The 20,115-nt window shown below is 38.1% G+C and overlaps 2 protein-coding genes and 1 pseudogene across 2 annotated transcripts; all 3 read right to left on the bottom strand.

Annotated features, from left to right (window-relative positions):
- Positions 1-1,008: 1,008 nt before the first annotated feature.
- LOC104980643 (olfactory receptor 8B3-like) lies at positions 1,009-1,935 on the bottom strand. Its single transcript, XM_010829405.1, has one exon. It carries the CDS (start codon positions 1,933-1,935, stop codon positions 1,009-1,011), a length of 927 nt encoding a protein of 308 aa, XP_010827707.1.
- Positions 1,936-7,008: 5,073 nt separating this feature from the next.
- Positions 7,009-7,941, bottom strand: LOC104980728 (olfactory receptor 8B3-like). The gene has a single exon (XM_010829506.1). It carries the CDS (start codon positions 7,939-7,941, stop codon positions 7,009-7,011), a length of 933 nt encoding a protein of 310 aa, XP_010827808.1.
- Positions 7,942-15,405: 7,464 nt separating this feature from the next.
- On the bottom strand, positions 15,406-16,341 carry LOC104980644 (annotated as a pseudogene).
- Positions 16,342-20,115: the final 3,774 nt, after the last annotated feature.

The following is a 20,115-nucleotide window of genomic DNA, read 5'->3' on the forward strand; positions in this document are numbered from 1 at the left end:
TAAGCCAGTCATCTCCCTAGCATCCAGGTCCATAAGGCCTCTGATTTCCCAACAATGACAAGAACAAAATAATTATTTTCATAAACTAAAAACAACACTAAAAATAAATACCCACTCTGAGAAAAATTCATGTACCACCCAGGTACAAAGCACAGTCAAATTTTATATTAGAATATTTGCTTCTTTTCCATGTTTACTGAAACAAAAATAATGAGATAAAGTAGAAGCAAGTATACCGAGAATAGCAGACTTTAAATCATAATACTGAATTTAGTCTATAAGTTTTCATTAAAAGATATGCAACTGTAAATAAAGCAACAACTACTCTGAGTTATACTTTCCAATCCAGGCAGTGTATGTTTATAATCTGTTATGTGCAGGACTAGCTGTGAAAAAGTAAGAAAAATCTTTGTCAAGAAAGCAAAATGTGCGTTACTAACAAAAGCAAAATTGTTTATATTGAACAATCATTATGTAACCTTATATGTCAGGGATTAAATGAAATATATTCTTGCCCAAGGAAGACTGGAAGGAATAGAAGAGAAAACATTGTCTGATTCCTGCTTCCAATGGCAGATGTCAGATAAGACAACCGTAAAGACACCACATCAACCTATTGTTCCCCAATTTGATCATCAGTAGACCAGTCTTCTATTTCAACAGGGAAAAAAGTTCAAGATGATAAAAAAAAAACAGATTTAATACATTTTTCTGAAGAGTATTAATAAATGGGAGAAAGTGAGGAAAGGAAATTGTGCTAGTGGTAAGAAAAGAGAGACGGGTTCTTTTTTTTTTTTTTCAGTCCAGGTTCGATGCACGATACTGGATGCTTGGGGCTGGTGCACTGAGAGACTGATTCTTAAAAAGTGGAAATAAATTGTGAGATGATTCAGATACCCTTCCACACGGTGAAAAAGAAATAAGAAGATTGTCAATAAAGTTACTATGATTAAACACAGAAACTTTCCTGTGCCCAACTGCACGGGCAGATACTCTATCTATTCAAAATTATCTACTACTCAGGGTTTTTCTCAGAGCAGTTTTCACATCTTTGTTTCTCAAACTATAGATTAAAGGGTTCATCACAGAAACCACATTGGTGTAAAAGACAGAAGAGATTTTTTCCTCATCCATAGACCCAGCAGCAGATGGTTTGAGATACATAAATGCACTTGATCCAAAGAACAGAGAAATAGCAATGATGTGGGAACTGCAGGTGCTGAGGGCTTTGGACCTGCCTTCTGTGGACTTGATGTGGAGGATGTTGGTAAGGATGAGACAATAAGAGACAAAGATTGTGAAACTGGGCACAATGATGTTGATGCCCACCACAATGAAAACTACAAGCTCATTGACATAGGTGCTTGTGCAGGAGAGCTGGAGCAAAGGGTGGACATCACAGAAATAATGGTTGATGGTGTTTGCATCACAGAAGGTCAGTCTCAGCATGCATCCAGTGTGAGCCATGGCACCAGAAAATGCCATCAAGTAGGAACCAAGCATAAAGCTGGAACACACTTTAGGGGACATGGTAGCATTATATAAGAGTGGCTTATAGATGGCCACATAGCGGTCATAGGCCATTGATGTCAGCACATAGATTTCAGAAATGACAAAGAAACAGAAGAAGTAGAGCTGAGCCATGCACCCTATGTAAGAAATAATATTCTTCTTTGATGTGAAGTTAATCAGCATTTTGGGTGTAAACACAGAAGAATAACATAGATCTATGAAGGACAAGTTAAACAGGAAAAAGTACATGGGAGTATGCAGATGTGAATTCAGTGCAATTAGGATTATCAATCCCAAATTTCCTAGCACAGTGACCATATATATTCCTAGAAACAGGAAGAACAGAGGGAGTTGGAGATCAGGTCGGTCTGTTAATCCCAACAGAATGAATTCAGTCACGAAAGAGTTATTTCCAGGAGCCATTCTTCTCTAAGGGAATCTATGGATAGAAGAGAAAAGGGTTCCATTAGAGAACAACCCAGCCCTTCCACAGTGTCTCACCTATAAAAGAGCTCAGTTGTTTTTCTTGTTTAGTCACTAAGTTGTGTCCAGCTCTTTTGGGACCCCATGGACTGTAGCCCACAAGTTTCCTCTGTCCATGGAATTTCCCAGGCAAGAATACTGGAGTGGATTGCCATTTCATTTACCAGATGTTCTTCCCAACCCAGGGATAGAACCACATCTGCATTAGCAGGAGTGTTCTTTACCACTGAGCCCCAGGGAAGCCCAGCACAAGAATATACACACTGGGAATGTCTGAGACTGTACCAGCCTTGTCACATAGAATCTGACTTTACCATTATCACGATACAGAGTGATGTGAGTGTGCCCTTTCTTAGAGCTGTTATAAGCTAAATATAGAAAAGTACATCACAAACAGTCTACAGAGGGAAAGCCAGTCCTGTCATATGCAAGCATTCCTGCTGGAAAATCCAAGGGGAAGAGAGATGGAGTAGGATACAATTGTCCTATTGTCATCTCTACATTTCCTCATTTGAACTCTTCCCTCACCACTATAACTGGAGGCAGTGATCCTAGCAACCTGGCACTGGCTTCTAATGCAGGTTAGCTGTGATGTGATCCCAATGAAAAACATGCTTTCTAATCCAAAATGAAGGGCCCAGAATCTATGAGTTAAGTTACTGCACTTGTCACAGAGTAAAAAGCCATAAAGGTAGAAGAGTGAGAGTTGCACCTATTTAAAAGAAACTTCCTGACTGATATGTCCTTTGAGCCCCCTCGTGTCTCTGAACAGTCTCTGACCCCTCCCCAGTAGACTCATTCACTAGTTTCACTTGGCTCCCAGAACTACACAGAAGGAGAAAGAATGGACCCTGGATTTTCATCTCAGAACAAGCAATAAGTATTGTAAATGGAATTCGGCATGTAAGATGAATTCAGAAACCCACCCTCCTTAGGGCAGAAAACCTCGGGGCTGGCTCCCTTGTCATTAGTCCTCACCTTGTTGGTACTGGAAATGTAATGTCAGGTTCTTGAGGCTTGATTCCTTTGACTCTAAAATGAGACAGCATTGACGTATACCCTCAAAAACTTTATGAACTACCATAATTTCTGTTTATTTTCAGTCCCCTCAACAAGTAGAGGAAAATAAAGCATTTTGTTATCACACTCACAACTTGATTAAACACAGAAGATTTAATATGAGTGTGGTGATGTAATGCACATGGTTTAAAACAGACTAGAGGTTTGCTCCAACAATTCCCCAGGGAGCAGATCGTATGAAAAAAAAAAAAGAAGAAGAAGAAGAAGGAATGTATATACATGGTTCATTATCTGCCTTTAGGTCCTTAGGGACTCACTCTTTTAACCATTTTCACTTTACTCTAGGGACTGAACATCCCTCAGGTGGATCAAAGTAAAATCCCGTCTCCCTCATTATCTTCACATCCAAAGGGAAAGCTACTCCATTTCCTCATTCCCTGTTTTGTCCATTTCTTAAGTGAATGTGTTTTCTCCAAGGTCCTACTTTCAAGTTTCCTTATTTCTTTATCTAATTTTTTTCAAATGTTGAAATAACTCATTTCAGTTCTCTATGTAGGGTATCTCTGAAATAATTTCCAATACTCTATGTCCCTTCTATGGGGACTTCCCTCATAGCTCAGTCGGTAAAGAGTCTGCCTGCAATGCAGAAGACTCTGGAGAAGGGAATGGTAACTCACTTCAGTATTCTTGCCTGGAGAATGCCATGGACTACAGTCTATAACGTTGCAAGAGTCGGACACGACTAAGCATACAGCACAGATGTCCCTTCTATATTTTATATCTTTAATAAACACCTGAAATTTCTGTCTCTCCTGTTGGGTCAATTTCTGGAAAATTTCAGTAACTGAAGTTTTCTTATCATAGAAAATAGTAGGAGCTATTGAGCAAGACTGTTGTGAATCTTGCTTTCCTTATTTCACCATTACAAACTATAACACTTGTGTTATTTAGTTGCTCAGTCATTTTTTCTGCAATATTCTGACAGAATGACATCTAATATGAAAGAACATTTACTTTTTCTAAAAATGAAATAAATTTAACTTCTATTTTGAGGTTTCTCAAATGGAAGACTTGTGAGCAGCTGTAACACAATTTTGGCACCTCAAATAGTGGTAAAATGCAGAACAGATTGCATGCACTTCTGCAGTGCGTGTAACAGTTCCCAAATAGTGTAATTATTATTTACTTCTTTAGATACACTTCTTTATCGATAAGGAAGACAAGCTTATAAAAAGGGATAACATGTAAAAGAGAAAAATATCTAACTAGGTCAACTATTTTGTATACCTATAGACCTTGGCATGTGAAAATTATATATGTTTGTATTGAGATCAGGGGCTGTGGTATGAGTGGTCATTTAAAACCATAAGTCAAGAATATAGCAAGGAGGAAAAAAAAATGTAAGTCAATGCTGAACATCTAAAAATGCAAACAAGCAAACATACCAGTGTTGCTAAATTCACAATATCTAACTTTTGAAATAAGATTAGAAAACATGTAAAATCAAAAATATTATTAAAATTACCTTTTAAAGTGTTGAAATTGTCACAATTAAGGTTTATGAATTTTAGACTATTTTCCATATTTTCTCAAAAAAAAAAAAAAGAAATACAATAACCTATTCCAGAAAACACATTATTACAACTTGATTTATCCACCAAATATTTCTTTCAAATTATCATAGTTCTAACTGCAAATTGATTTATGGTTTTATACCTTAAAATTCATAAGGAAGTAGCATATAGAAGGCAACAAAAGCAGGAGTGATTTTATTGTGCCAAGTTTACACCAAAGGAATGGAGATTTGTGAGTTTAGCTTTTTTTAATATCAAAAGTTTCTGTTTTTATCCTATCCAGATAAATCCCATGATCTCTATAATATTTCTAGGGCTGTCCAGAAAAAGGAGGAGACTAATAAATATAGATTTAGTTTTCTATCATATTTTCTAGATTCCTTCTAATTTGAGCTTTAATTACTACTCACCATTTTATGTCATGAAAAATAGTCTTATTTGTATCTGTTTTTCCCCAGTTCTGATCATAGCTTATTCAACTTTGTTCACCTAATTCTACTACTGTATGGCCACTGTGTACTATAAGTTTAGAAAAAACTTTATGGACTGGATATATTTATTTCACCAAATGGAACAGAATAAACTTCCAAACTAAAATGCAGGACCCAAGCCCCACAACCACGCTCCACAGGGAGCGTCTTATTTATTGTGTTTGTTGATGCCCAGCCTCAGGAGAGGCTTCTGGGCTCCTTTCTCTCTCATGCCCTGTTCTCTGAATTGCAAACACTTGCAAGCATTCCAAATCTATTTTGTTTTTTTAAATTTTGTAAAAGAAGGAACATTCTTACTTGACCAATCATCTCCCCAGTTTACTGGCCCAAGAGGTATTATCTTTCCAATAAATAACTACAACAGAAAACGCCCTGACAAACTCTTCTTAAAAAAATAAAATAAAAGAGCAATACTCACCCTGAGAGAAATTCATGTACCACCATGAAACAAAGCACAGTCAGCTTACAAGCTAGATAGTTTTCCCGTGCCATGTTTATTTAAACAATATTAATGAAATAAAACAGAAGCAAAGGATACTAAGGAGATTAGAAACTTGAAATCAGAAACCTAAATTTATTCTAGACTTTTTCATTAAAAACATATATGAATGTAAATAAATCATTGACTACTGTGAGCTTTATTGTACTGTCCATATAATAAATATATTTTGACAAACCGTTGTGTGCAGGTAAAAAAAAAGACTTTGTCAAAGGAAGTATAATGCAGTGTTTAAAGATGCAAAGTGTGTTATACTTAACAGTCTCCTGAAATCTTCCACTTCAGGAATTAAAGGTGTTACTATCTGGGATCCCAAAGCATCAGACAAGACTGAGTGACTGACCTGAACTGAACTGAGTCTTGCTAAATGAAGCCTGGAAAGATGGAAAGAGGAAAAATTCTGAGATTTATGCTTCCAATGGCAATTGGCAGATAAGACATCCCCAGTGACATTACATCACATTAATGTTCCCTGATTTGATCATTTGATGGCCAGTCTTATATTTTCAGAGGGAAAGGGAAGTCCAAACTAATGGAGAAAAATGTTTTCTAGAAAATAATAAACAAATAAAATGTATTATAACAAATAGTAACGTGTGCAAGCTCATTCACTAAGTCATATGTGTTTGTGACCTCGTAGACAGTAGCCCTCCAGGGTCCATTGTCCATGGGATGTCCCAAGCAGGAATGCAGGAGTGGGTTGCTGTTTCCTCCTCCAGAGGATCTTCCTGACCCAGGGATTGAAAATGTATCTCCTGCAATCTCAGGCATATTCTTTACCAATGAGCCAACTGGGAAGCCCATAAATAGTAAGTTCAGTTCAGTTTAGTCACTGAGTCATGTCCAACTCTTTGCGACCCCAGGGACTGCAGCATGCCAGGCTTCCTTGTCCATCACCAAGTCCTGGAGTTTACTCAAACTCATGTCCATTAAGTCAGTGATGCCACCCAACCATCTCATCCTCTATTGTCCCCATCTTCTCCTGCTTTCAGTCTTTCCTAACATCAGGGTCTTTTTGAATGAGTCAGCTCTTTGCATCAGGTGGCCAAAGTATTGGAGTTTCAGCTTCAACATTAGTCCTTCCAATGAAAACTCAGGACTGATCTCCTTTAGGATGGACTGGTTGGATCTCCTTGCCATCCAAGGGACTCTCAAGAGTCTTCTCCAACACCACAGTTATAAATAGCAAATAAGATAGTACATTTCTTTTTAATAGTACTAATAAATCAAAATGTGTGAGAAAAGGAAATTATGCAAATGATGAATAAGGAGAGAAGTGCTCCTGTATGATAAGTATAAATAAGTTGTCTCAAATTTCTTCAATATGATAAAAATGAAATAGCATAAGAAGATGCTAATAAAATGATTATAATTGAAAAGAGAATCCTCCTATACTTTGAATATCTGCACAAAAAGACACTGTTTCTAATCAAAACTGAATTCCACTTACAGTTTTTCTCAGAGCTGTTTTCACATCTTTATTTCTAAAACTGTAGATTAAGGGGTTCATCATAGCAACCACATTGGTGTAAAAGACAGAAGAGATTCTTCTATCATCCATAGACCCAGCAGAAGATGGTTTGAGATACATAAATGACATTGACCCAAAGAACAGAGAAACAGCAATTATGTGAGAACTGCAGGTGCTTAGGGCTTTGGACCTGCCTTCTGTGGAGCTGATATGAAAGATGTTGGAGAAAATGAGACCATAAGAGACAAAGATGGCAATACTGGGCACAATCATATTGATGCCTGCCACAAAGAAAACTACAAGCTCATTGATGAAGGTACTTGTGCAGGAGAGCTGGAGCAGAGGGAGGATGTCACAGAAATAATGGTTGATGGTGTTTGCATCACAGAAGGTCAGTCTCAGTATGCATCCAGTGTGAGCCATGGCACCAGAAAATGCCATCAAGTAGGAGCCAAGCATAAGGCTGGAACACACTTTGGGGGACATCACAACATTATACAAGAGTGGGTTACAGATGGCCACATAGCGGTCATAGGCCATTGACGTCAGCACATAGATTTCAGAAATGACAAAAAAACAGAAAAAGTACAGCTGAGCCATGCACCCCATGTAAGAAATAATATTCTTCTTTGGTAAGAAGTTAATCAGCATTTTGGGTGTAAACACAGAAGAATAACAGAGGTCTATGAAGGACAAGTTAAAGAGGAAAAAATACATGGGAGTGTATAGATGTGAATTTAACAAAATTAAGATTATCAAACCCAAATTCCCCATCACAGTGACTGCATACATTCCTAGGAACAGGAAGAACAAGGGAAGCTGGAGATCTGGTTGGTCTGTTAATCCCATCAAAATGAATTGAGTCACAAAAGACCCATTTCCAGGAGCCATTCTTCTCTAAAGGAATCTGTGGATAGAAGAAAGGGTCCATTAGAGAACAACTCAGTTCATTCAGTGTCCCATTCTACAAAACAGAATACACACTGCAAATGCCTGACACTATCCTGACCTGGTCCCATATAGTTTGCCTTTTCCATTATCAGGATATAGAGTGATGTGGACTCTCTTAACTAGAGTTTTTATAAGCTAAATTTAGCAAAGGATATCACAATCACACTAGAGAGGGAAGGCAAGAGCTGCCATATGCAAATGTACCTTCTGGAAAAACCCAGGGAAAAGAAGGATGGACAAGGATGCAACTCTTCCACTCTCTTCTTAACATTCCCTCATTCCTGTGAACTCTTCTCTCACCAGTACAACTGGAGGCAGCAACCCTAGCAACCTAGCACTGGCTTCTCATGCAGATAGACCTTATGTGCCAGGAACCAAGAACACTGTTTCTAAACCAAGATGAGGGGACTCGAGTCTAGGAGAATTGTTACCAACCTTGTCACAGAGTAAAAATCATAAAGGAAGAAGAGTGAGAGATCTACCTATTTAGAGGAAACTTCCTGACTGATATGTCTTTGAGCCCCTCTAATATTCTCTGATTCCTCTCCAATAGATGCTTCCAGTAGTTTTATTTGAGTCTCAGCTGCACAAAATGAGAAAGAATGGACATATAATATAGGTCCCTGGACTTTGATCACAAAACAAGGAATAAGTATTGTAAATTAAACTCAGAAACTCACCCAACCTTTATCTTAAAACTGCGGGACTGTCTCCCTTACCTTATGTCTTTACCTTGTTGATTCTGAAAATGTTATTTCACATTCTCCAGGCTTGATCCATTTGATTTAGGGGAGAGAAGCTAGACATTAATTCACCTATGCTCTGGAAGCATTCTGAGCTTCTATAATTTCTGATATTTTCAGTGTTCTCATGTGACAGAAGAAAGATAATCCTTTCATTATCATCCCTGCTACTTGATTAGACACAGATTTAATGTGAGTGTAATGATGTAATGCACTTACTGAAAAACAGGTTAGAAGCTTGCTTGGTCTCCTCCGCAGGGTGTAGATTATATGTACAATATGAAATAAGGAAATTATGGATCCTGCTTCTTGATCTGTCTTTAGCTTCTTAGGGACTCGTTCTTAGTCATTTTTGCTTTACTCTGGGGACTGTACATCCCTCAGGTAGATCCAAAGTGAATTCCCATCTCCTCATTATCTACACCTCTGAGGGGAAAGCTACTACATTGTCAAATTCCCTCTTTATTCACATTTACTAAATGGACATATTTCCAGAAAAGACCTACTTTCAGGTTTATTTCTTTACCTGAATACATCAAATGTTGCAGCAACTCATTACAGTTGTTCTCTTTCTGAGATGTCTGTGAAAAAATATGCAATATAGTATATCCCTTCTATAGTTTATACTTTTAACATATTCCTGAAATTTCTACCAGACTCTCCTGCTGCCTAATTTTCTGTAACATTTCAGTAACTGAAGTTGTCAATTCTTTTCATCATAGAAAAGTGTATAGTTATAGAGTTAGAGTGCTGTGAATCCTACCTTCCTTCTTCCACTTTTACACACTATAACACTTTGGACCAGTTATTGAATCTCTTGGTTCTCCTATGTAAAATAAGGAATGTAAAAATAGCTTCTCTTTCATTAAGATGTTGTGTTAATCAAATGAAAAAAAAAAAAAAACTAAGTAAAATGGTTGGACCTGTATTGGCATATGAGAGTCAATAAACGTCAGCTGTTATTACTAATTTTCTCATAAATTTCAGTAGATTCTCTTTTATAATACTCATTAGACTTTTCCTCTTTATTTTATTCTTTTCTATAAACTGTATATTCTATAAGGATACACATTTATTCTATCTTGTTAACTATTTGGATCCTGAAACTAAGAACAATGCCAAGTACACGGAAAGAATTCAAAGAATACTTCTGAAACTCATTTCTATCTAAGAGCTTTCAGAATACATTCAAAACTTCTCTTATGCTAAACCACAACATCTACAACCACAATGACCTGCACCCACCTGTCCCCAACCACCACACAACTTCTGGCTTTATGATTAAACTGAACCAGTGTAATGTTGAGCTATTAAGGCTCCTAACGATTATGTTTACATTTTGCCACATATTCACTCTTATTTGGTCATGAATAATGCTGCTAGAATAAAGTCTGAAATCCGCAGCTGTCTCCCTCCATAGTTCAAGAACTTTCAGTGCTTCTCCACTACCCACTTGGAAATTGAAGCAATGTGGTAAAAACATAATTCTCAAAACTATGATTAAGGCTTGGTTAAAATTAAAGAAGAAACTGAGTCAAAGTTAACTTTGACGAGAAGCCATGAAAGTACCATTCTAATTGATCAAAGTATCTTGTACACTTTAAATATGGTACAAAACTTTAACTTTCTCAAAAACATAAAAAAGAAAGTAGGAGAATGTTTACTTTTCAAAGACCACTCAACTGTCTTGGGAGATTCAACCCATTTTAGAAATATATGTGTTTTTGTGTGAAAAATAAACCTACATGGGTCTATCTTCAAACACACTACTTATATTGAGTGGAAGGAGGGAGAAGAATATCATTCTATGATAATAGAGTGTTCTCTTATTGATGGAAAAGCATCAGATACTCAAAAATATGCCTTCAAAATGCCCCCCCAAAAGAGGTCATCCACAAACTAAATAATGACTTGTGCAGCTACCACAATTATATAATTTGTTTGTTTTTAGTGGGGCAAAATTTAAAATGGAGATGGAAGAAACTGCTAAATACTGAATTTCTGATGAATGAAAATTAAAAACATGCCATGTGAAATTTAAAATGCAGGCTTCTTTGAAACATCTTCTTAGCTCTCTAGCTCTTGTTTAGAGTCTTCCCAATATATTGTATAATATTTAAAATTACTAGTCTAGCTAAATTATTTAAGAAAATGTATATTCATGATGCAACCTTTTGGAAAAGAATCCAATTTCACACCAATTTAGAAAAAGCTCCATCCTGGTTGATGGGCATAGGTGAAACCCAGGGCTTACAAGTTTGACTCTAAGATTGAACACCTTCAGAAGAACTGTAACTTTCCTCAAAACCTGTCGGTGCCAATCACATAACTCAAGAAAGGAAGAAATACAAGGATATCAAACCGGTCAACCCTAAAGGAACTCAGTCCTGAATTTTCACTGGGAGGACTGATGCTAAAGCTGAAGCTCCAACACTTTGGCCACCTGATGAGAAGAAATTAGTCATTAGAAAAGACGCTGATTCTGGGAAAGACTGAAGGCAGGAGCAGAAGGGGACAACAGAGGATGTGAGGTTGGATGGCATCACTGAATCGATGCACATGATTTTAAACAAGCTCCCGGAGTTGGTGATGGGCAGGGAAGCTTGGTGTGCTGCAGCCCATGGGATCACAAAGAGTCAGACACGACTGAGTGACTGAACTGAGCATTTAAGATATTCTGGCTTGATTACCCCTCTACTTAAAAGAAGTGATGAATATTATTTAAAATATCTTAGGAAATGATTACAGCATCACTGATAACAGTATATTGAAGATTTTTAAAGTAGCACATCTTTGCTTTCAAAAAATAATCTAACATTCTTGTCATAACTCGCTTTATTCTCCAAATATTTCTTCCACATTGTTATTATTCTCCCAGCTGTAATTTGATGTTTCTGTACCTAAAATTCCACATGAATGTAGCACACAGAAGCCAACAAAACCAGAAATAATCTACTTGTTCAAAGGTCATCTAGTCCCGTTGGTTTAACATTTTAAATCATAAAAAACTTAAGCTTTCATCTGATATATAGAAATTCTGTGATCTAATAGTATCTAGGTTCTTGCACAAGGAGTGAGTCTGTAGGTCTGTTTCATTATCCAACAGTTTTTTGGGTAAATTACTTCTTCCTTTCTTAATGCAATTACTCCTCACGATTTATGTCCTGTAACTGATGCCTTCTCTCTATTCACTTCCCCAAATGAAATCACAGCTCTTCCACTTTCATTCTACAAAACACTAACCAAGTGTGCTCATTATGCAAATAGTTTTATAAAAGATTTATGAATAGTGAAATATGCAAAACAGGAAACAGTTTCAGAGTGAAAGTGAAAGTTACTCAGTCATGTCTGATTCTTTGTGACCCCAGGGACTATACAGTGCATGGAATTCTCCAGGCCAGAATTGTGGAGTGTGTTCCCTACTCCAGGGTATCTTCCCAACCCAGGGATCAACCCAGATCTCCTGCATTGCACGCAGATTCTTTTTTTTTTTTTTTTTTCTGTTTAGTTTTTTTAATTTTTCTTTTTTACTTTACTACCAACTCAGCCACAAGAGAAGCCTGAGTCTCTAAATCTCATGACCACATCCCACACTGGGACATCTTATTTATTGACCATAAATAAATATGGTCAATATTTTTTACCAATACTCAAAATTTATTGAGTCCTGACATAATTACACGTTTCTGAGCATCCTTACTTCTCATGTCCTGCTCTCTGAAGTACAAACACTTGCAAGCACTCCAAATTCAGGTTTTTAATTTAGCAAAAATAGTAATTTCCCATTTTGAGCAAATCATCTCTATAATATATGAGCTTAAAAGGCTTTCTGACAACAACAGCAAAAGACAATCAAACTGTTTTGCTAAAAAGAAAAGAAAGTAATACCGAGTTTGAGAAAAATTCATATGTCATTCTGAGACAGAGGAGAGTCAACTTTAAATCAGGAATGCTTTCTTATATTTCATGCTCACTGAAATAGAATAACATAATCAAGAGTATGTAGAATATACTGAAGAATAATACAAAGTCAGAATGATAACAAGTTAGTTTACAATTTTTCTTTTTTTTTAATTATTTTATTTTATTTTTTAACTTTACAATATTGTATTGGTTTTGCCATATATCAACATGAATCTGCCACAGGTATACACATGTTCCCCATCCTGAACCCTCCTCCCTCCTCCCTCCCCTTACCACCCCTCTGGGTCTTCCCAGTGCCCAGCCCCAAGCATCCTGTATCGTGCATCAGCAGATGAATGGATAAGAAAGCTGTGGTACATATACACAATGGAGTGTTACTCAGCCATTAAAAAGAATACATTTGAATCAGTTCTAATGAGGTGGATGAAACTGGAGCCTATTATACAGAGTGAAGTAAGCCAGAAAGAAAAACACCAACACAGTATACTAACACATATATATGGAATTTAGAAAGATGGTAACGGTAACAATAACCCTGTATACGGGACAGCAAAAGAGACACAGATGTATAGAACAATCTTTTGGACTCGGTGGGAGAGGGAGAGGGTGGGATGATTTGGGAGAATGGCATTGAAACATGTACAATTTTTCTTTCTAAAGCTGTGTGACTTTAAATAAATCATTATCCAGTCTTGGCTTCACTTTCCCACCCATGCAAAACATGAATTTTGATGATTGGCTATGTGTCAATTTTACTTACAAAGGTGAAAAATAAACTCTTTGCCAAAAGAAGCTTAACACTCAATGTTTACAGATGGGAAATGGTTATCCTTGAGACTCTTAGAATCAACAATCTAAAGAAGTATTTCAGTTCAGTGGCTCAGTCATGTCCAACTCTTTGTGATCCCATGAATTGCAGCACACCAGGCCTTCCTGTCCATCACCAAATCCCGGAGTTCACTCAGACTCACGTCCATCGAGTCAGTGATGCCATCCAGCCATCTCCTCCTCTGTCGTCCCCTTCTCCTCCTGCCCCCAATCCCTCCCAGCATCAGAGTCTTTTCCAATGAGTCAACTCTTCACATGAGGTGGCCAAAGTACTGGAATTTCAGCTTTAGCAACATTCCTTCCAAAGAAAGCCCAGGGCTGATTGCCTTCAGAATGGACTGGTTGGATCTCCTTGCAGTCCAAGGGACTCTCAAGAGCCTTCTACAACACCACAATTCAAAAACATCAATTCTTTGGCCCTCAGCTTTCTTCACAGTCCAACTCTCACATCCATACATGACCCCTGGAAAAACCATAGCCTTGACTAGATGGACCTTTGTTGGCAAAGTAATGTCTCTGCTTTTGAATATGCTATCTAGGTTGGTCATAACTTTCCTTCCAAGGAGTAAGCATCTTTTAATTTCATGGCTGCAGTCACCATCTGCAGTGATTTTGGAGCCCCCCCAAAAATAACATATTTAAAGAGGGTATATTATTGCCATGTGAAATATGGAAGATAAGAGTAGAAAGAGTATCTTATTTGTCGTTCTTATTGCAAACTGATAAAAAAAAAAACCCTAGTGATATGTTTTCAATCTAGTGTTATGTAATTCTTTATTTGGAGACTATTCTTTTCCCAGTGTAAAAATAAATTCAAAATGATAATGAAAAGAGATAATATATTCACTGCTAAGTCACTTCAGTCATGTCTGACTCTGTGCGACCCCATAGACAGCAGCCCACCAGGCTCTCCCGTCCCTGAGATTCTCCAGGCAAGAACACTGGAATGAGTTGCCATTTCCTTCTCCAATTCATGAAAGTGAAAGTGAAGTCGCTTAGTCATGTCCGACTTTTAGCAACCCCATGGACTGCAGCCTGCCAGGCTCCTCCACCCATGGGATTTTTCAGGCAAGAGTACTGGAGTGGGGTGCCATTGCCTTATCCTAATATATTCACTATTTAATATTATTACTATTCAAGAAAAACAGATTATATGTATTTTGAAAACAGTGAGATAAATATATAAAAATGGAAATAAATTATTCAAACAGGACTCAAATTTCTTTTAATATAAATTTATTTAATTGGAGGCTAATTACTTTACAGTATTGTATTGGTTTTGCCATACATCAACATGAATCTGCCACAGGTATACTCGTTTTCCAATCTGAACCCCCCTCCCACCTTCCCTCCCCATACCATCCCTCTTGGTCATCCCAGTGCACCAGCCCCAAGCATCCAGTATAATGCATCAAACTTGGACTAGTGATTCATTTCATATGTGATACTATACATGTTTCAATGCCATTCTCCCAAATCATCCCACCCTCTCCCTCTCCTACCGAGTCCAAAAGACTGTTCTATACATCTGTGTCTCTTGCTGTCCCGTATACCGGGTTATTGTTACCATCTTTCTAAATTCCATATATATGTTAGTATACTATATTGGTGTTTTTCTTTCTGGCTTACTTCACTCTGTATAATAGGCTCCAGTTTCATCCACCTCATTAGAACTGATTCAAATGTATTCTTTTTAATGGCTGAGTAACACTCCATTGTGTATATGTACCACAGCTTTCTTATCCATTCATCTGCTGATGGACATCTAGGTTGCTTCCATGTCCTGGCTCAAATTTCTTTAAGATACTAGGTAAAAAAAGATAATAAAAAATATGGCGAGAAGGTTGTCACTAAAATTAAACACTCAACATCTCACTGTCCTATAATTCATGCACACAGACAGTTCTAATCAAATCTGTCTCTTACTTAGGGTTTTTCTCAGAGTACGTTTAACATATTTGTTCCTCAGGCTATCAATTAATGGGTCCATCATGGGAATCATATTAGTATAAAAGACAGAAGAGATTTTCCCTTCATCCATAGACACAGCAGAAGGTGGTTTGAGATACATAAATACCCCTAATCCAAAGAAGCAAGAAACAGCAAAGATGTGCGAACTGCAGGTGCTGAAGGCTTTGGACCTGCCCTCTTTGGAGCTAATGTAGAAGATGCTGGTGAGGATGAGACCATAAGAAACAAAGATGGTGAGACTCGGCACAATGATATTGCTGCCTCCCACAATGAACACTTCCAGCTCACTGACATAGGCACTTGTAGAGGAGATCCTGAGCAGAGAGAGGATGTCACAGAAATAATGTTGATGGTGTTTGCAATCATAGAAGGTCAGTCTCAGCATGCATCCAGTGTGAGCCATGGCACCAGAAAATGCCATCAAGTAGGAACCAAGCATAGGCTGGAACACACTTTAGGGGACATAACAACATTATACAAAAGTGGGTTACAGATGGCCACATAGCAGTCATAGGCCATTGATGTTAGCACATAGCATTCAGAGATGACAAAAAACCAGAAGTAGTAGAGCTGGGTCATGCATCCCATGTAAGAAATAATATTCTTCTTTGATTAAAAAAAAGTTAATCAGTATTTTGGATATAAATACAGAAGAATAACAGAGGTCTGTGAAAGACAAATTAAACAGGAAGAAGTACATGGGGGTGTGTAGGTGTGAATTCAGTGCAATTAGGATTATAAATCCCAAATTTCCCAGCACAGTGACCAGGTACATTCCTAGGAACAGGAAGAATAGAGGGAGTTGGAGATCTGATTGGTTTGTTAATCCCAACAGAATCAATTTGGTCACAAAATAGCCATTTCCAGGAGCCATTCCTCTCTAAGGTGATCTGTGAGCACAGAAGAAAAAGGTTACATAGAGAACAATGACTCAATTTTCACACAGTATCTCCTCTCACAAGTGTGGTGTTTGGGCTGGGGATATCTGAGAGTAACCCAACCTGGACTCACAGAATTGTCTTACCTACTATCTCATGGGACTGTGTTACCATTATGAAATGGAATTTTTACTTTTTTCGCTTCTGGTGTGATCACCAACCTAGAGAAAGACATCCTGAAATGCAAAGTCAAGTGGGCCTTAGGAAGCATGACTACAAACAAAGCTAGTAGAGGTGATGGAATTCAGTTGAGCTATTTTAAATCCCAAAAGATGATGTTCTGAAAGTGCTTCACTCAATATGTCAGCAAATTTGTAAAACTCAGCAGTGGCCACAGGACTGGGAAATGTCAGTTTTCATTCCAATCCCAAAGAAAGGCAATGCCAAATAATGTTCAAACTACTGTGCAATTGCACTCATCTCACAGGTTAGCAAAGTAATGCTTAAAATTCTCCAAGCCAGGCTTCAAGAGTATGTGAACTACAAACTTCCAGATGTTCAAGCAGAGTTCAGAAAAGTCAGAGGAAGCAGAGATCAAATTGCCAACATCCTCTGGATCATCATAAAAGCAAGAGAGTTCCAGAAAAACATATACTTTGCTTTATTGACCAAGCCAAATCCTTTGACTGGGTGGATCACAACAAACATGGAAAAATTCTTCAAGAGATGGGAATACCAGACCACCTGCCCTGCCTCTTGAGAACTCTGTATGCAGGTCCAGAAGCAACAGTTAGAACTGGACATGGGACGACAGGCTGGTTTTAAATAGGGAAAGGAATGTGTCAAGGCTATATATTGTCACCCTGTTTATGTAACTTATATGCAGAGTACATCATGAGAAACGCTGGGATGGATGAAGCACAAGCTGGAATAAAGATTTCCGAGAGAAATCTCAATAACCTTCAGATATGCACATGGCACCACCCTTATGGCAGAAAGCGAAGAAGAGCTAAACAACCTCTTGATGAAAGTGAAAGATGAGAGTGAAAAAGTTGGCTTGAAGCTCAACATTCAGAAAACTAAGATCGTGGCATCTGGTTCCACCACTTCACGTCAAATAGATGGGGAGACAGTGGAAACAGTGAGAGACTTTATTTTTTTGGACTCCAAAATCACTGCAGGTGGTGACCGCAGTAATGAAATTAAAAGATGCTTGCTCCTTGGAAGAAAAGTTATGACCTACTTAGACAGCATATTAAAAAGCAGAGACATTACTTCACTGACAAAGGTCTGTCTAGTCAAAGCTATCGTTTTTCCAGTAGTCATGTATGGATGTGAGAGTTGGACTATAAAGAAAGCTGAGTGTTGAATAATTGATGCTTTTGAACTGTGGTGTTGGAAAAGACTCTTGAGGGTCCCTTGGACTTCAAGGAGATCCAAGCAGTCCATCCTAAATGAAATAACTCCTGAATATTCATTGGAAGGATTGATGCTGAAGCTGATACTCCAATATCAGCTACCTGATGCCAAGAAGTGACTCACTGGAAAAGACCCTGATGCTGGGAAAGATTGAAGGCAGGAGGAGAAGGGAATGACAGGATGAGATGGCTGGATGGCATCACGGACTCAATGGATATGAGTTTGAGTAAACTCTGGGAGTTGGTGATGGACAGGGAGGCCTGGTGTGCTGCAGTCCATGGGGTCACTAAGAATGACTGAACTGAACTGAACTGGGTCTTTGCAAACTAAGTAGGAAGAGTATCAAAATTTAGCTTACAGAAGGAAGGAAACCACTGCCCAGTGCAGACTTGACTGCTTGGGGAAAAAAACAAAGAATGGATAAAGGAGGGGTTTGGACAAGGATTGACTCACTCTTCCCACATCTCAATATTTCTCCATTCACTTGAAGTCTCCCCTCACCAGTAAGACTGTAGGCAGAGACCTAGCACTTAGGTGCTGGTCTCTAAAGCAGATTAAACCTGGTGGGGTGAGAACAAAGAAAATTGCTTAACTAAAACTAAATGGCCAGAGTCTATGAGAGGTTAACTCTTCACCCCACATCACGGAGTAAAAGCTGTAACTATAGATGAGTGAGACTTCCATCCATGGAGAGGGGACTTACTGACTGTCTAGTGAATACTTTTAGGCCCATAGTATCTCTGAGCATTCACTGATTCCTGCATTGAATAAGTTTGTGTGAGTCTCAGGATGCAAAATTGGGAAATAAATTGTCATGTCTTAGATCCTTGGACTTCCATTTCAAACAAGAAGCACACGAATAAACGGAATTCAGAAACTCACCTTCCTTTCTCCAGAAAACCCCAGGGCTTTCTTATCATTGATTTTACCTTCTGGTCTTGGTAGGGAATTTCAGGTTCTGAAGTTTGGTTCCATTGATTCTAAGAGAATGCAGCCAACATGTATGATCTGATTTGACTTCAAAATCTTTTCGAAATATAGATCACAATTTCCGTTTATGCCTTTCAGTCCACTCAAGCAGCAGAGAAAAATAAACATTCTTCATTATTATTATTTTCGTTACTTGGTAAGTCACAGAAGACTTAGTGTAATATAATGCACAAGAGAAGACTCTACACATGGAAATCACCAGATGGTCAACACCAAAATCAGATTGATTATATTCTTTGCAGCCAAAGATGGAGAACCTTATACAGTCAGCAAAAACATGACCAGGAGCTGACTGTGGCTCAGATCATGAACTCTTTATTGCCAAATTCAGACTTAAATTGAGGAAAGTAGGGAAAACCACTAGACCATACAGGTATGACCAAAATCAAATCCCTTATGATTATACAGTGGAAGTGAGAAATAGATTTAAGGGCCTAGATCTGATAGATAGAGTGCCTGATGAACTATGGAATGAGGTTTGTGACATTGTACAGGAGACAGAGATCAAGAACATCCCCATGGAAAAAAATGCAAAAAAGCAAAATGGCTGTCTGGGGAAGCCTTATAAATAGCTGTGAAAGGAAGAGAAGCAAAAAGCAAAGGAGAAAGGAAAGATGTAAGCATCTGAATGCAGAGTTCCAAAGAATAGCAAGAAGAGATAAGAAAGCCTTCTTCAGCGATCAATACAAAGAAATAGAGGAAAACAATAGAATGGGAAAGACTAGAGATCTCTTCAAGAAAATTAGAGATACCAAGGGAATATTTCATGCAAAGATGGGCTTGATAAAGAACAGAAATGGTATGGATCTAACACAAGCAGAAGATATTAAGAGGTGGCAAGAGTACACAGAAAAACTGTACAAAAATGATCATCATGACCCAGATAATCGTGATGGTGGGATCACTGACCTAGAGCCAGACATCCTGGAATGTGAAGTCAAGTGGGCCTTAGAAAGCATCACCATGAGCAAACCTAGTAGAGGTGATGGAATTCCGGTTGAGCTATTCCAAATCCTGAAAGATGATGCTGTGAAAGTGCTGCACTCAATATGCCAACAAATTTGGAAAACTCAGCAGTGGCCACAGGACTGGAAAAGGTCAGTTCTTATTCCAATCCCAAAGAAAGGCAAGGCAAAGAATACTCAAACTACTGCACAATTGCACTCATCTCACACGCTAGTAAAGTAATGCTCAAAATTCTCCAAGCCAGGCTTCAGCAATACATGAACTGTGAACTTCCAGATGTTCAAGCTGGTTTTAGAAAAGGCAGAGGAACCAAAGATCAAATTGCCAACATCCGCTGGATCATGGAAAAAGCAAGAGAGTTCCAGAAAAACATCTATTTCTGCTTTATTGACTAT

This window comes from Bison bison, unplaced genomic scaffold (assembly GCF_000754665.1).
Source record: "Bison bison bison isolate TAMUID 2011002044 unplaced genomic scaffold, Bison_UMD1.0 scf7180017864506, whole genome shotgun sequence".
Classification (NCBI taxonomy): Eukaryota; Metazoa; Chordata; class Mammalia; order Artiodactyla; family Bovidae; genus Bison; species Bison bison.

Excerpts from the sequence above, each read along its gene's own strand:
- LOC104980643 (XM_010829405.1), bottom strand. The coding sequence starts at position 1,935 with ATGGCTCCTGGAAATAACTCTTTCGTGACTGAATTCATTCTGTTGGGA.
- LOC104980728 (XM_010829506.1), bottom strand. The coding sequence starts at position 7,941 with ATGGCTCCTGGAAATGGGTCTTTTGTGACTCAATTCATTTTGATGGGA.